Source organism: Lacerta agilis, chromosome 5 (genome assembly GCF_009819535.1).
Source record: "Lacerta agilis isolate rLacAgi1 chromosome 5, rLacAgi1.pri, whole genome shotgun sequence".
Taxonomy (NCBI): domain Eukaryota; kingdom Metazoa; phylum Chordata; class Lepidosauria; order Squamata; family Lacertidae; genus Lacerta; species Lacerta agilis.
Window position 1 is genome coordinate 25891662 of NC_046316.1, and position 17530 is coordinate 25909191.

General features: G+C 44.1%; 1 protein-coding gene across 2 annotated transcripts; it reads right to left on the reverse strand.

The window, feature by feature from the left end:
• Positions 1 to 1880: 1880 nt before the first annotated feature.
• On the reverse strand, positions 1881 to 17333 carry PBLD (phenazine biosynthesis like protein domain containing). Of its 2 annotated transcripts, none has more exons than XM_033148976.1 (9): positions 17125 to 17333; positions 8800 to 8899; positions 7886 to 7984; positions 7692 to 7801; positions 7577 to 7606; positions 6200 to 6288; positions 3900 to 4078; positions 3305 to 3367; positions 1881 to 2264 (listed from the first exon to the last, which is right to left on the reverse strand). In XM_033148976.1, exons 2-9 carry the CDS (start codon positions 8858 to 8860, stop codon positions 2152 to 2154), a joined length of 744 nt encoding a protein of 247 aa, XP_033004867.1. In that variant the 5' UTR covers positions 8861 to 8899; positions 17125 to 17333; the 3' UTR covers positions 1881 to 2151. The 2 variants fall into 2 exon arrangements, with proteins under 2 accessions (XP_033004867.1, XP_033004866.1); XM_033148975.1 differs by lacking the exon at positions 17125 to 17333 and adding an exon at positions 13970 to 14138.
• Between the last annotated feature and the right edge of the window lie 197 nt (positions 17334 to 17530).

The following is a 17530-nucleotide window of genomic DNA, read 5'->3' on the forward strand; positions in this document are numbered from 1 at the left end:
ACACAGTAATATTTCATGGGGAATGAAGTTTCACTGCTCAGAAAATGAGGTCTTCTATTCTTGCCACTCTCAGCAGCCAAGGCCTCGTTCTGCACACGGTTGCATGTTTAATTAGCAGTCCTTCTGTAAGTGTCTGCAATTAGCACCACGATGATTAATAAAATAACCTCTTTAAAGCTCCATTTAGCCAGGAGAAATGCAAAATCAGGGATAATTAATTCATCATTAATAAATCATGGCTGATTAACTAATCTGTTGATTACAAACACATTTAGAGCTCAGACTCCCACCTGAGCTCTCTGCTTCTCTTTTGTTGTTGTTGTTGTCTGCACTACACAGAAATGAACACAAAGAAAAAATAAACTGTACCAAAAAGCCCAACACAATGAATAAAGAAATCTGCATTAAGCAGCAATTATATTGGTCTAGTCAGGAAGATTTAGATAGGATGTGCTTTAAAAAAGTTATTAGACTTGGCTGATTATTTTATTCCCCCAGGAAAGAAAACTGCATTGTCTATTTGTTAAATCTGGACAGGTGAACAGTAATTGCCTCCTTAGTGCAGCTACAGGAGTCTTACAAGCATTTCATATAGGTAAATTATTGTCTGTGTGGCGCTCCTGGGTAGGCCAGTTGGTGTGAAGCATTCAGCGCCAAACAGTAAGACTTTACTACTCCTGTTCAACTATCCAAGACTTGGACTAGCAGCGCAGTATGGACTGGCCAACCCAATACTGTTGCTATGGTAAAATGACGACGCGTCGAACAGAAGGGTGAGAATGAAGGGAAGGCCTCGAGCCAGGCATGAGGCTCCCATTTATTGAAAACTTCACAGCTAAGTTAACCATTAACATACACAGAGAACTCCAAAGACCAAATAAGGAATGTTGCTCCTTTGGTTACACCCATGTGACATCTTCATTGAGTACGTGACTTGATGCATGCTTACAGCTCTATCACTCACCCCCTCCTCTAAACACCTCATGATCTCCAGTACTTTTCCACCTATTCCTTTGTTCTCCTGCTCTGCCTAAACATGTGTTTCCCAACTTGGTGCCCACAATGCCCACAGAGCCAAATGGTATGCCAAATGAAGCTCTGTATCTTACCTAATTTAGTGTGGTATGCCAACACTATATATTAATTATCCTTATCTAAACAGAGAGGCGTGGTATGCTAGCGCCTGGCTAAACTATAATTCCCACATCTCCCCCTTTTTAATTTATTAAATGCAAAAGGCCAAATTCGTTAGATGAGCAAGGGTGTCAGCATATCTGTGTCAGACGTGGAAAGTCACTTCTGTGAGAGGGTAAGGAGTGCCGCTTTTATGGGCATAATATGTATGTCATGAGGCAAAACTTGTGCAACAATTGCATTAACTTTGTAAAATCACAAGTGGGGAGAATGCTGTTGCACTCAAGGTCCTACTTACAGGTTCCATCTGGTTGGCCACTGTGAGAACAGGATGCTGGACTTTTGTCCTGATCCAGTATGGCTCTTATGTTCTTAAAACAGGGCAATAGCCAGGATTTGTATAGCAGATGCTCTTTTAGCATTTCAACTTGGTACAGCTCCCCTTCTTTGCATGTTTGTGTCTTCCCAACCACAGCCAAACCCAACAATCAACATGTCTAATAGAAAACTATTTAGAGGTCTACCAAATTCAAGCTTATATACATAGAGCTATTTACTAGGATAGGATTAAACAGTCATGGAATGAATTGTCCCAAGCAGTTACAAAGGGGCTGGACAGAAATTGCAACACATTATTAAATAAATGTGTTCCTTAATCTGTTATGATCTGGCTCAAGCAGCCAGGATAGCATGGAAGAGGATAGTAATGGAAATAAAAATATACAAACATTTTATTTTATTTTATTTTAAAGAATTATATACCATTTAACTACAATAGTCTCAGGGCAGTTTACAAAGATGCAATGCAACAAATAAAAATCAGATAAAACTATAAAATCAAACCAGTTAAATTGCCTGTCTTCTGAATTATGTCCATTTTGCCTTTTGATTTAAGTAGTTGTTTTCTCTGTAAAATATTCATCTGCATCAGCAACGATAAGAAGAAATGTAAATTTGTGATGACGAAGAGCTTTATTTCATTTTATTTTCTCTCTCTCCTTTTTTCAGCCTATTTTCTTAAATGGTCAAAAAACCCTTCAAGACAATAACTGTTTGGCCACTGACATCTACTCTTCCATCAGGCCGAAGCAGAATGTTCAACTTTCCTCCACGAGTAGAACACTGAAATGCTAAACAAAGAGAGGGGGGGAGGCTTGTATTTATATTTCCTATTATCTGTGTTCCCCATGAACGATGCATGCTGCAATACTTGGTTGTCACTAATGAGCAGCAGATGGGTTAAAGAAAGGGGAAAGCTCTATGGATCTACTGAACCCAGCAGAGCCAATCCACTGACAGACTATGGTGAAGCCCTCACCCTAGACAGCAAATAGGGAGGATGCAAACTCCACCTGCCCCCACAAAACTCTGCTTCCTATGTGCATGCACAGCCTCTACCCATGCTCCCCCTACCTTTGGGGGCCAGGGAAGAGCCTTCAAAGAAGGCATGTTTATGAGTTAGGAAGAAAAGTAGGTGTCTCTTCAGAACTTACAGTTCTGTGAAGGAACTCTTAATGCACGAGCTCCTGCTCCCATGTAAGGTCTTGCATATAAGAATTCCTTTACAGACAACCACATGGAACACATCTCTGGGGGAAGGATCCAGGGGATGGGGCTAAACACATGGCCCTGCTCCTGAGTGAGCACGAAATTACCCCACACCAGAGTAATGTGTGAATTGGTCTACAGTTTCAAGTAGATATGGGGACAGCAAATCCCATATGTACGTTAACTCATCTAGAGCCAAATAGCTTAAAAATAATACAAGTATTTCTTTAGATCCAGGCTTGAAAGACATATTGCCATTGATTTTAAGTAACCAATATCATCTTCACTTGCCTATGGTTCTTATTTTTAGAAGGAAAGCCACAGTAATTTTATCCTGCTGCATGCAAACTGGAAAGAACAGCTTGGTTTAAATTTCTTCTTTCATCAAGGGTAGAAAAACTAATACATCTGAGTTCCTTGCACAGCACTATGACCATATACATTCCTGAACCCTTGCTTGCCTTCAGACCCTCTGGCTAAACAGGAGGAAAAAATAATGTGTAATTAAAGTTTCTGCGGATTTAATTTTTAACAGATTACATTTATTAAATTATTGAGCCCTAATGTTTATTATTATAAACACATTTATAAGATTCTTACCACACATTTATAAGATTCTTACCACACATTTCCTTTTTCCCCAGTTGTTGTGACCAGTAACTACTTAAGACAGTATGAGCAGATCCTGGAAAGAAAATGAAAAGATGTAATAATCATAACCAAAAAAGTGAAGTAACATTTTTAGTGTTCAAAGCACACCACATGCATTTAAAAAAATAATCCTTATAATGACACAGGTAAGGCTGACCCGGGATGCAGGTGGAGCTGTGGGTTTAACCACAGAGCCTAGGGCTTGCTGATCAGAAGGTCGGCGGTTCAAATCCCCGCAACAGGGTGAGCTCCCGTTGCTCAATCCCAGCTGCTGCCCACATAGCAGTTCGAAAGCCCGTCAAAGTGCAAGTAGATAAATGGGTACTGTTCCAGCAGGAAGGTAAACGGCATTTCCGTGTGCTGCTCTGGTTCACCAGAAGCGGCTTAGTCATGCTGGCTCATTTTGTTCATTTGTTAAAGGTATCATTGGCTTTTCCTGTTTTTGCTACAACAGAGTAGGCCAGCAGTTCTTCTGAATTTTGTACATAGTAAAGCTTCCAACAGGAATTATTCCCCTTTGTTTAATAAAAATGAGAGCAAAGCCCTGCTTAAACACACAAACACACCTGTGACAGGATCTTCTAAAATTCCAACCCAAGGAGCAAAGTATCGAGAGTAAAAGTCATAGCTTTCATGTTTTCCGTGGAAATCTCCCTTAAGTGTGACTATTAATCCTTGGACTTTCCCAGTCTTCTCAGCCAGCAAAAGTTCTTGGGCATTCACTTGTATTTTCTCCAAATCAGACCTTGAGGTTAAGCATGAAATGTTAAACATTTAAATATATTTTTCCTATGTATGCAAATTTAAAGCTAAAACATGCCAGTGAGAACAATTATGAGCTGAAACATACTGCAGTTCTGGGTATCTAAAGTAAGGATAGCGACAGTAAGAGCAAGCGCCCAGTACTGGTATAATGTCTACAACAGCCTTCACCAACCTGGTGCCCTCCAGGGGTTTTGCAGTGCCAGTCAAACAGAATAAGGCATCAAAGTAGGGGAGGTGGCTTTCACATTAACATATAACAAAGATGGCGAGCCTATGACCCTCTAGACTGGGGGTCTGCAACCTGCGGCTCCTGAGCCGCATGCGGCTCTTTTGCACCTTTGCTGCGGCTCCGGGCAGGGCCGGTGCATTTAGCGCCGAAATGTAGGGGGCGCTGCACCGCGCTGCTGGCCCGCCTGCGCCCACCCACTTCTCTACCTTGCCGGCAGCTGTGCTGCTCATGCGTGCCTCGTTTCGTGCCAGCGCAGGCGCAGCAGCAGACCGCAGCAGCTTCCCTCCTTGGCGCCTGTCCCGGCGCTTGTGTTTGGCTGCTGCTGGTGGAGCTGCTGGCTGCTGCGATTCGACGAGGCGCGACGACTCGACGAGGTAAGGAGGCAGCTGCGGGCTGGGCTAGGGGCGGCGGGCGAGGGGGAAGCCCTCTTTTAAAAAAGTGGAAGGGCCCGGCTCCAGGACACGTGGCAGTCTGGGAAGGAAAAGGAAGCCCGGCTGTTCAGCTAAGGGCGGCCCAACGGGATGAGATGGGTGCGGGAAAAAGCTCAGGGGACGACCGGTCCCGGGCTCTGTTTCAGGGGTGCGCAGACTTCCCTTAAGCAGCGTGGCGAAAAGGGCCCGAGCATGGGCGTACCGACGGGGGGGCAGGAGGGGGCAGCGCCCCCCCAGAAGCCCCCTGCCCCCCCTAGAAGCGGGAGTCCCATGGACTGAAAGAAGGGTTTTATCCATTCTGAAGGAATGTTTTCCTGTGCCTGCAGGGGGGACGTGATCAGCCCCCTGCTTCAGCCCCTCTCAGCTGCCTTGCCCAGCCCCTCCGCTGGCCAATAGTGATTGGGGCAGTGTGCATGCTGTGTGCTTTTGCATAAGTTTGCTAAACTTTTAGGGTTGCATTTGTGCTGTTCATGGGGCGGAAGTATTCTGGGGGGTTGGATTTCCCCTTCTAGATTTGCCCCTGCAGCGTCAGGCGTTCGGACGGTTCCTTTAATACAGTGCTTGTTGTTTGGCTGGGGGGGGGGAGCGTTTCGTGATATTTTGCCATTTTGCCTTCATTACCTGTCTAAATTGTGCTATGAGTTTCTGGGTGTTTATAGTGCTTGGAGCCTGTACTTGCATCCGTGGTGGGCAGTGGTTTGGGGACATATTGGAGGTCACCATTTTTGGTGGGTAAAGAACTTCGTGTTTTAAAAGTCATCCTGCTGCATTTTAGAATTGCCCTTTGACTTTTTTCCCCCAGGCACTGTAGCTTAATCGCTGGCCTCTTTGTTATTCAGTTGCCTTGGAATTAGCTACATTGTTCTTTAATAGCTGGGCTATTACCTCACCGCAACTGGATTCCCAAATTGTTTTTTTAAAGATTTTCTTGGTTTACAAAGTGTGTGCAATGAGAGAAGGGGGAAAGAGGTTTTCGTGCTGTTCATGGGGCGGAAGTATTCTGGGGGGTTGGATTTCCCCTTCTAGATTTGCCCCTGCAGCGTCAGGCGTTCGGACGGTTCCTTTAATACAGTGCTTGTTGTTTGGCTGGGGGGTGGGGGAGCGTTTTGTGATATTTTGCCATTTTGCCTTCATTACCTGCTCTTCATTACCTGTCTAAATTGTGCTATCAGCTTCTGGGTGTTTATATTTTTGTGGGCCGCAATGGTTTTGCGGCTCCCAGTTTTTCTCTCTCTTCGGAAACGGGTCCAAGTGGCTCTTTTTGTCTTAAAGGTTGCAGACCCCTGCTCTAGACATTGTTGGAGTCCAACTTCCATCAGCCCAAGCCAGCACAGCCAATGGTCAACAATGAGGGGAGTTGCAATCCAGCAACCATCTGGCGTGCCAAATATTCCCCAGCCTTGCTACCACCTAATGAAATTTGTAGGGAAAGCACATATACCTTCCATAAGCATCACTGAGGCAGACAAGGAGCTTCTTTGTGTCAGGAGAATAGCGAACATCTTGAACATTCATATCGCCGACAACTGCCTGGTAATAAAATATTACAGGATGAAACCCAAAGAACTAGAACATCTCCTAAATTACAGTAAGTAAGGATGCATTACATTCTCAGTCAAATCAAAGGATGCACACATTTTAGGCACACGTGTGGGAGAGCAGACAGATGACTTCCTCTTTGAGAACCCAAATTTAAACCCCCCCCCCCTCTGGAATTAGTTGTGTGTGTGCTCCAGGTGCAGAGAGAACTTACTCATCTTTGCCTCAGGATGACATATAGGGCTCAAGCTTCATATGGTCCAAATAAACACAGAAAGAGAACATGCAGCCTACATGTGCTTTCTGTTTGCTCACTCAGATTCCTCCTAGTTTGTTTAGAACATTTGGAGAAGCCACTCTTAAACACATAGACTGATGCCCAAGAGCTCAGAGAAAATTTGGCTGAGATTTTCAAAGCCCAAAGGAAAGATACATTCACTTTTCATCTCCTCCCACAGTACCTTGACACTATTAATGGAGCTCAGTCTCTACTCCTTTAATTGGATCTGTCAAAAACCAAGAAGCACCCATCCTCTCTAATGTAACCCCTAGTGTGCATGATTATCCCATTTTATCCACATAACAGCCTTGCACAGTAGGCTAGACTGAAAGCTGGGGTCAGGGCCAAAGTGTACCTAATGTCCAAATGTAGATTTGAGCCCAGTTCTGTTCACCACGAACAGACTTTTCCTACTTTATTAATGGAACAATTTTGCAATAAGGACACAGTAACTAACCTAATATAGTGGCACTACCTTGAATAAAATCTTTTATCACAGAGCTAACATCCATGATTAATCAAATGTTTCATAAATATTCAAATTGCATCTGCATAGTTTGAGGTACAGAGGATGCTTGCCACATGCAGGCCAATATGGCATGGAGAAAGAGACATAACAATTCATAAAGTGTAGGGCATAGAGCAGTGGTGCCCAATTGGTGGCCCGTGGAACCCAGGAGGAGGCGTCTACGTAGCCCACCCAGGGCATCTGTGGCACCATTCACGTAACAAAAGCTACCACAGAGATATCAAAATTTTCAAAAGTAGGGGGTTGATAGCTTGGCTTTGGAAAAACAGGAGATCTGTAGTACATAGCTAATTGGGAACCACTGACATAGAGGTTTACTGGCAGTCCTTTGCAGGGTTAGACATGCCTCACTCTGAAAAGTGTATAGTGTAGTAATAAGGACAATGTTGTTGAATTGTTGGAATACTCTGTGTTATTCATGATACATTTAATAAAATCACAATAAATAATATAAGGATTACACTAATTACCTTCACTAACTTTTCCACTTCCTGGAAATCCTGGATGAAAAGAAATAAATATGTATATAATGATTGCTCTTAACTAATCTTTTGGAAAAATGCTGGCAATTTAAGTCTATCTAACCTGTGGATAAGTAGGATAAAGGGGTAAGTCCAGGATAATACGATCGCCTGCTTGTCTGGCATTTAATTCTCCACTCAGAGTTACGAAAGTGAGGGTTGAATTCACATTTTCTGTTTTTAAAATTAGAAACATATAACTGTAATATAGGTTGAAAGGTGTATTTGCAAATAACTTATAGCTTAAATGTTAATTACTCTTGTTGTGGAATAACACAGCTGCTGAGGCAAGGGTAGCGTGGCCACAGAGTGGGACCTCCTTAGCTGGTGTAAACCACCTTAATCCAAAATGGGAACCTAGGAAAAGAAAATTCAAGAGTCAGGCGTTCAGTAAACTCTTCCTGTAGCTTTACGGCTGTATCACACCAGATTTTCAGCCATTTACTTGCTCTTTTATAGTGTTACCGCATGTCAATCCCTTTCCACATCACATCTGTGGTTTTCTTTGATAAAAGAGAAAGAAAACACCCATCTATTTGTAACATGCCAAATAGAAGTATGAAAAAAATAGAAGTATGAAAGAATGGGTGTGGTAGGTATTTGAGAAGATGAATCGGTAGCCTCACTATAAGCTATTGTGTGTGACAGCTATTTGGTGATAAAAATGTTCCACAGTTGAAAATTCCTCCAAGACGAAGAAAATGAGATGGGACTATGCCCTGTGCTACAAAATGAGATGGCGCATTCCTGAGGTGGCAAGAGTTGGTCACACCACTCCAGGTTGCATGTGACAGATGCCATTCTTAATGCATCTCTGAGTTGTTGTTTTTAATTCTCTGTAAGAAAGCTAGCAGATTAGGAATAAAAATTCTAATCTGTGCCACCCCTTCTGCTACTTTTCTGCTTGCAGGGAGATTTTATGCAAAGGAGGATTCAGTGGTATTTCTCTGCTTTAGTCTTAAGCAATTCCCAGGGTTCCTTGGGGAAAAGGTTTAACTGTTAAACCAGATTAGGTGTGTGGTATATTTATACACCAAGTATTTATTGCCTCATCTTACATTATAGTCTACTAACTAAAATATCAACCTTCCTTAATATTTTTAGGCAGGGATATGATCTACCTTCTGCTGAAGTCAACTGAAAAATTACAGCTTGTTTTAATGTAGTCTTACTTCTTGTAAAGTCATCAGTAGGATGCAGTTTTCTGATGAATGCTGTTTCTGAGAGGTTCATTTCTGTTGCGATTTTTTGGTGCCAACCTTCTTCCAGTTCCTATTTTTAAAAAATCAAGTAATTTCCCGTGAATTGGTATTATTTATTTTATAGCAAAATAAAAGACCTGATAAACAAAGAGCCTAAATTAAGCTTAAATGGGTTCATGGTACTGTTTCTTATTCAACAGAGATGCAGAAGCAGTAGGAATAAAGAACTAAAAAAATAACCTGCAAGCCACCCCAAACATCATCTCTGCCATCAGGAGGCAGTTCCCTATGAGATACCATACAATACGTCTGGAATCCCAAAGAAGGGCAGTGCCATCCCAATCCCAAAGAAGGGCAGTGCCAAAGAATGCTCCAACTACCGCACAATTGCACTCATTTCACACGCTAGCAAGGTTATGCTTAAAATTCTACAAGGCAGGCTCAAGCAGTATGTGGACCGAGAACTCCCAGAAGTGCAAGCTGGATTTCGAAGGGGCAGAGGAACCAGAGACCAAATTGCAAACATGCGTTGGATTATGGAGAAAGCTAGAGAGTTCCAGAAAAACATCTACTTCTGCTTCATTGACTATGCAAAAGCATTTGACTGTGTCGACCACAGCAAACTATGGCAAGTTCTTAAAGAAATGGGAGTGCCGGATCACCTCATTTGTCTCCTGAGAAATCTCTATGTGGGACAAGAAGCTACAGTTAGAACTGGATATGGAACAACTGATTGGTTCAAAATTGCGAAAGGAGTACGACAAGGCTGTATATTGTCTCCCTGCTTATTTAACTTATATGCAGAATTCATCATGCGAAAGGCTGGACTGGATGAATCCCAAGCCGGAATTAAGATTGCCGGAAAAAATATCAACAACCTCAGATATGCTGATGATACTACCTTGATGGCAGAAAGTGAGGAAGAATTAAAGAACCTTTTAATGAGGGTGAAAGAAGAGAGCGCAAAATATGGTCTGAAGCTCAACATCAAAAAAACTAAGATCATGGCCACTGGTCCCATCATCTCCTGGCAAATAGAAGGGGAAGAAATGGAGGCAGTGAGAGATTTCACTTTCTTGGGTTCCATGATCACTGCAGACGGTGACAGCAGTCACGAAATTAGAAGACGCCTGCTTCTTGGGAGAAAAGCAATGACAAACCTAGACAGCATCTTAAAAAGCAAAGACATCACCTTGCCGACAAAGGTCCGCATAGTTAAAGCTATGGTTTTCCCAGTAGTAATGTACGGAAGTGAGAGCTGGACCATAAAGAAGGCTGATCGCCGTAGAATTGATGCTTTTGAATTATGGTGCTGGAGGAGACTCTTGAGAGTCCCATGGACTGCAAGAAGATCAAACCTATCCATTCTCAAAGAAATCAGCCCTGAGTGCTCACTAGAAGGACAGATCCTGAAGTTGAGGCTCCAGTACTTTGGCCACGTCATGAGAAGAAAAGACTCCCTAGAAAAGACCCTGATGTTGGGAAAGATGGAGGGCACAAGGAGAAGGGGACGACAGAGGATGAGATGGTTGGACAGTGTTCTCGAAGCTACTAACATGAGTTTGGCCAAACTGCGAGAGGCAGTGAGGGATAGGCGTGCCTGGCGTGCTCTGGTCCATGGGGTCACGAAGAGTCGGACACGACTGAACGACTGAACAACAACAACAACAACGTCTGGAATTCCCTGGACATAGCAGGGCGGGAATTGCTGGGATGTCTGGGAAAAATCTGGATTTATGGTAAAAACACTTGTTGAATGATCAAAACTAAGTTGAATGATCAAAACTAAGTTTTAGCTAATCACAAACTGGATGAGATAAAAAATTAACATTTTAGATTTAAACTTTGTTTAGATCATTTGATTATCAACAAGTGTACAAAATACAGTATTAAGAAAATTGGATGACATGAGGTTAAAAAGTTGGATCACTTGATATGGAATGTCCCAGAAAAGCAAAGCAAAGCAAAGCAAAGAAAGCAAAGCAAAGCAAAACAGAAACCCACAAACTCAGACAACTAACACCATCTTGTGGTAGTTTTGAAATATAGCAATCCTGTGTTTTCTTATTTTGGCCTAACTGAGCCACTCCAGGGGTTTGTGTGGCCCAGTACACAGTCCTTTATGGGGGTCCTATTCATTCACCTAAATAAACACAATCATGCCAAAATTAGGGTGTATGAGATGATATTAATAATGTTTCTCCCTTTGTGCTGTGCTCACCCCCAACAACTTGGGAACAATCCCGGCAGCACGCTAGGTAGGAAAAAACAGTGATGATACAATCGTACCTTGGATCCCGAACGCCTTGCGAGTCGAACGTTTTGGCTCCTGAACGCCGCAAACCCAGAAGTGAGTGTTCCAGTTTACAAATGTACATCAGATGGGGCTTCCGCGGCTTCTGATTGGCTGAAGGAGCTTCCTGCAGCCAATCGGAAACCATGACTTGGTTTTTGAACGTTTTGGAAGTCGAAAAGACTTCCGAAATGGATTCCATTCGACTTCCAAGGTACCACTGTACTAATAATGATGCCATTGAAATGCCTCCCCCATAATATTTGGGAAAAATCAGGGGAAATATGATAATAATGATGATAATAAAGATTATAATGACTCTGCACTCCTCCAGCCTCAAACAACTTGGGAACAATCCAAGAAAAGAAAATAATTATGATCCTTCTGCACTGGGCTCCTTCCATCTCCCCACCAAGAAAACCCCAACAGCTTGGGAACAATCAGGAAAACCTGATGTTGAGATGAAAATGTCTCTGCACCCCCACTCTCCACAAAAAGACAAATCAATAGAAGAGCAGCTTTGGAACAATCCTTCCTGTATGGCAGGCTTCATCAACCTCTGCCGTCCAGATGTTTTTGGCCTACAACTCCCATGTGGAGGGCCAAGGTTGAGGAAGCCTGCTGTATTGGCATGGCATGGAGAATCAATAAAAAAAATTATATGCAGAGGGTACATTTCTCTAGAAAATTAGCCAAACCACAGTCTAAAGGTCAAGTGACATATATACACTACATCAGAGCTTTTCAAACTGTGTCATGACATGTTAGTGTGTCAGCTGCAGTGTGTAGGTTGTCACATGAACGCTCCCCACGCTCCTTTCGGGGCTGAAAAGTGGTTAGTTTAACCTCTGGTTTGCTAGTAAAACTGAATTACTGTGTCACGAAATAATGCATGTCTAAAAAGTGTGTCACCAACATGAAAAGTTTGGAAAGCTCTGCACTACATGGTCCAAGATTTAATGATTCAAGATACAAGTACATATTTGCAAACATATTTGCATATTTGCAAATGGGCATCCAGAGACTGAGAGATGGCGTGCCAATTGAGCTACTGAATCCTTGGCACAGCATGCCTGAGCACAGCCAGTGTAGCTGTGTGGCCAAGCATTCTTAAACACCAGCCAAAAAAGCCGCTGAGCAATGGATTCAGACAGGCACAAGAGGAATTCATTGGCAGAGGTTACAGAGATATGAGAAAGTGCTGAGATTACAGGGAGACACAAAGAAAGGCAGATAAGGGTGCAAGGGACAGAGAGGGGCAAAAGGCACAAATAAAATCCAGTGGACAACACATGCAGAAACAAGAAAAGAACTCATTAGGAACAAAAATAGAAAAAAGTCTTATACTGAGTCAGACTATTGGTCCATCCAGTACATTATCTAAGATTGCCAATCTGAGAGTGCCATGGCACCTGTAGGCACCAAGTTGATGATCTTCATATGTTTTTGGAGTCAATCCACTGCCTTCTCTTATGGAGGAGCATTTCTGAATGAGGGGATCTAGTTCTTCAAATGCCACTATCATCCACAAGTGCCTAGAAACTTTCAAATATTTATTTGTCCAAGAAGGCTAGAATGTTTGTATCTTCAGGGTCCACATCCAGTTTCCACAGGAGTGGCCTGATCACTGCCTAATCTAAGGTTATTTTGTACTTCTTGATTGTGGCACAGCAGTACAGTAGTCAGGATCATGCTGTGATCAGTGGGGACTGATATTATGTAAACAGATAATATGCCGTTCAAGGGGCTGGAACACCTTAAAAAGTAGCAATTGACATTTTTTAACCATACTTGGGTGACAAAATACTTTGGGTTGGCTTTGTTTAAATCAATACGGCTAAATCAGATTAAATCTAAGCATTGTGCACAACTGTTTCATAAATAAGACTGCCAGGGCTTATGAAATAGGCTAATTTGGAATTCAATCTGTGTTCTAAAAAAACTCTAGAAAACTTAGCAGGGATTTCTCAGTGAGGGAAACATTAACTGCAGAAATGCTTCCAGAAAAGTCTTGACATTACTGAACCTCCCCAACAATGCATAATTAACAGGCTGTCAACTCTCTTAATTTACATATGGCAAAAATGCCTCTCATAATCCTCTACAATGTGCAGGAGTTCTGAGGCTGATGTGCAAAGGTTCCCCAAATCAAAGTTTCCTGAGGGCAGGAATTTTTGAAAAACACTAGGCCAGATAAACAGCACAGGAATTTTCTGTACCCACAATAAACCAATCCTTAGTCAAGAAAAGCATCACTAAAAATTAACATAAATGGCACCAGTCACAAACAGCAAAGTTTTGTAATGTAGGGAGCTACCTTACATTGAGTCAGGCCATTGGTTTATCTAGCTCAGGGGTCCCCAAACTAAGGCCCGAGGGACTTGTTTATCTGACCCGTGGTGACCCCCACCGCCCTCCTGCCCACTCCTGGGTTGGAGGAACACCGGAAATAGCTTGTGCGCATGCACAATCCTTATTTCCGGTGCACATCCAGGTCGGAGGAGGCCCATGCACATGTGCACAAGCTATTTCCGGTGCTCCTCTGACCTGGAAGTGTGCTGGAAATAGCGTGTGCGCCTGTGTATGGGTGCGCGCTCCCCCACCCTCCGTGCGATTGGCACTGGAGGCACCGGCCTGAGGCGCAGAAAGTTTGCCGACCCCTGATCTAGCTCATTATGTCTACAGCTCTCTAGGGTTTCAGGCAAGATCTCTCCCAGCAATACTACCTGAAGATGTTGGGGACTGAGCCTAGGAACTTCTACATGCAATGCTAATACTCTGCCACTGAGCCACAGCCTTTCCCTAACAACATTAGCATTCTGGTAAAGACAAGTTTCAAAAACTTACATCTTCAAGAAGACAAACAGCTGCAGGATTTCCAGAAAACGGCTGATCTGTAAAGGCATCAACTGTGAAAATAGAAATCTGCATTTTCCTCCCTTATTCTTGGCTGCTTTTAAAAATGGCTTTTTGCAAACTGCTGACTCATCTTCTCAGCTGTTGCATAAATGGCTGAGTTAATATTACACCAAGTGAAATATTAGAAGTGTAAGGTTACACAAAGTACAAAAAACTGGTAGCTTTGCCAACACTTACTTTCCTTTTTTTCTTCCTTACATGTCTCAGCCCAGCAACCACATTTTAAATATTTTCCCTATTTTTATAAGAAATTCCAACATTATTTTAATGACTGTTGCTGAAATTATAAATTCCATTTTACATGTGTGTCAATGTGATTTAAAAATACATCATAAAAACAGCTGAAATGGTTTTTTAAACTATATAAAAAAATAACTGAATATACTGTAGGTTTAAAAACAATACAAAATGAACACCTGGGGCAAAGGATTTTTGAGATGCTGGAAAACCTTGTTCACACAGAAACGTCTTCCATTGTTTTAGAAAGTACAGATAGTGTATGCCTGGTATATTTCAACAGGGTTGCTGTTCCACAGAATGGGGCAGCAAGGCTGAAAGTCTTGTTCCGAGTTACTGTGGAGCCAGTTTCTGACATTTTGGGGACTTTAGCAGCAGTGTAGCAACCACCACCAGCTTATTGAGCATTTTCTAGGAAGTTGCTGATTTTAGGGATGGGGAGTGGCTCTGCATCCAAAATGCCTGGCAACCACCATTCCACCCTCAAACTCCTCTGCTGCCCAGAATCCCAACCCCTGACGCACAGCAGCCACTGTGCTACAGTACAAACCCCCATGGTGCCCTACAGCCCCCCCCCCCGGTGTTGACCGTCCCCTTGCCGCAAGCTAGCTATGCTACTGGACTTTAGGAAGAAACTCACCTGTGCAGTACAGTGACCTGTTGGATATACTGTATGGATATATAAAGGATAAGGTGGCCTCTTTAAAGGTTAAGTGTCAAGAAAAGCTAATTTATGTGTGGAGCTAATTTTTATTAACTGAATTAGGAGAATTATTTCTGTTTATCTCTGTAGAAAGAAACACAACAGATGTGAAATTCTACACATTTACTCAGAAAAAAGCCTTAGTGTGTTCAGCGGTGGTGATTCCTGTGTGTCCATAGGGTTTGGGGGCCATAATTATTTAAAAACAACAGAGTCCTCACCTTAAGACTAAGAAATTGTCTTTAAGGTGCAACAAGAATTTGTTGTTTTTGCTGCAACAGATGATTACGGCTACCTTTTATGGAAACAGTTGTTTACCTAGGCAAGCAGTATTTCATGTTTTAAACATTAGGGGGCAATTATTCTGTGATGCAATAAAAGTTATGAGTTTAAGATTGTTCTTTGGAACCAGTATACATACTTATTGCCCATTAATCACTTTTAAATCAATAGGGCTTATGATATACCGGATTGGGAACTGTGAGGATTATTTTTCCCTTTGCCATGATATTCTTCATAGGAGGCAGGAGGTATAACCTTCCATTGGCTCTTCGTTCTCTGCCTGAAAGATGGGGGCAGTGTGTCATTCCTCTGAGCCAGGGGTCAGCAAACTTTTTCAGCAGGGGGCCAGTCCCCTGTCCCTCAGACCTTGTGGGGGGCCAGACTATTTGGGGGGGGGATGATGCAAGAGCACCACGAGCTGCTTACCTGTGTCTTGCGAGTGGCAGGGGCTGGCAGCAGCGGAGGGATGATAAGCAGCGTGCGAAAGGGCTCTGGAGAGAGGCTGCTTATAATGGCGGCTGCTCGAGCGCTGCTGGCACCAACAAAGCCCAGCCCCCTTCTTCCTCTAGGCAGGGCAGGGAGAAACCAGGAGGAAGGGAGGGAGGAGGCACCGCCGCAGCCATGTGAGGGAGAGGGAAAGAACACACGCGCTGGCAATCCACACAGCGATTTCCGGACCGTCTGCGGGCCGGATCCAGAAGGCAATTGGGCCTGATCTGGCCCACAGACCTTAGTTTGCACTGCAATCCCAGGACTAGTGGAGAATTTACATTTCAAATGCAAATGAATAATAATAATAATAATAATAATAATAATAATTTTTATTTATACCCCGCCCTCCCTGGCCAGGGCCGGGCTCAGAGTGGCTAACACCAAATATAAATTATAACAAAACGTAATGGGGGGACAGTTAATTAAAATACAGCTTAAAATGCAGCCTCATTTTAGTAGTAGCCATAGCTGTCAAGTATCCCGTATTGGCTGGGATTCCCCTGTTTTTACATGTGTTTCCCGCTCCTCTCCCGGATGCCTCAAAAACCTGTATATTCCCGGGTTGTGTGGAGGTGGAGGAGGGCCGGGAATGCCCGGGGGGAGGAGAGACAAGCCGTCGGCGCTTCCCTCAGCTGCAAGCGGAGCAGGAGAGCCAGGAGAGCGAGCGAGAAGCCGCTAGGGAGAGCGCTCCGTCGGCAGCCCGGCCAAGTGCTCTCTCTCTCTCTCCTCCCTGGCTGGCTGCTGCGCTGGAACCGGCAGCGCTTCCAGGGGCCGGGCGCGCCTCTCGCCCGGCCTGCTTTGCCCTCCTCTGCTCGCTGGAGGGACTGCTTGCTTGCCTGCCTGCCTGCCCGCCCTGCTCGGCAGGGTAGAGAGAAAGAGCATCGGCACCATGCGCTAACCAAGTGAGCTATCCTCTGGTTCCGGTTTGAGCCTGGAGGCGCGGGGCTGCTAGCTGCCTGCCCTGTCCCTCGGGGCCTTCCGGACTGGCTCCTGGGCTTGAGGGGCAGTCAGTGAGTCGGCTGGCCATTAGCGGCGGCTGCCACAAGCCCAGCCCAGTGCAGGGCGCAACAGGGCGGGCGGCGCTTGGAGCATTCCGCTGAGCCAGCCGGGCGAGGGAGCGGCGAGCAGACGGGACGGGCGCAGCGCCGACACTGGAGCACCAGCCCGCCACACAAAAGCGATGGCCAAGGCGCATTCTAGCTGCTCCGCCCGCTTTTGCTTCTGGCTCCGCCCACCACTGCCATGTGACTGTCTGGTGAGGCTGCTGATCCCTTATTTTCAGATCCGAAAGTTGACAGCTATGGTAGTAGCCCATAAATCAAGACCATAAAGGGAGGAAAAATCAGATATGAAGTAGTAGAGCACTTACTTGCTTTGAATGCAAAAGGTCCCCAGGTCAAACCCTTGCAGGACCAGGTACAGATCTCTGCATGAATCCCTGGAGAGTCACTGTCAGTGTGTACACAGTACTGAACTAGGTGAATCAATGGTGCTCCTCAGCAGCTTCCCATGTTCCTGTTTATCAGACTTCATAATATCAAAATAAATGTCAGTTTGAACAGGACTGTTCCTCCCCAGTGCAGAATGATACGATACCCCGAGCCGCCATGCGGCTTTAGAGCTCAGAGGTCCAACATGAGTCTCTCACTGCACCAGTTGTGGGAGAAATGCTGAGAGCAAACATGCCCCTTGTACACTGCCATGATAGACCTGGCGACGTGATACGATGCCTACCTAAGCTCCACAAGATTATCATGTCTTTTCACAAGAACGTA

Coding starts and splice junctions, on each gene's coding strand:
- PBLD (XM_033148975.1), bottom strand. CDS start 14,053: ATGCAGATTTCTATTTTCACAGTTGATGCCTTTACAGATCAGCCGTTT. Junction 8,900..13,969: donor CTGTTTGTCTTCTTGAAGAT/GTAAGTTTTTGA, acceptor TTTTAAAAATAG/GAACTGGAAGAAGGTTGGCA. Junction 7,607..7,691: donor TTTATCCTACTTATCCACAG/GTTAGATAGACT, acceptor CTTTTCATCCAG/GATTTCCAGGAAGTGGAAAA.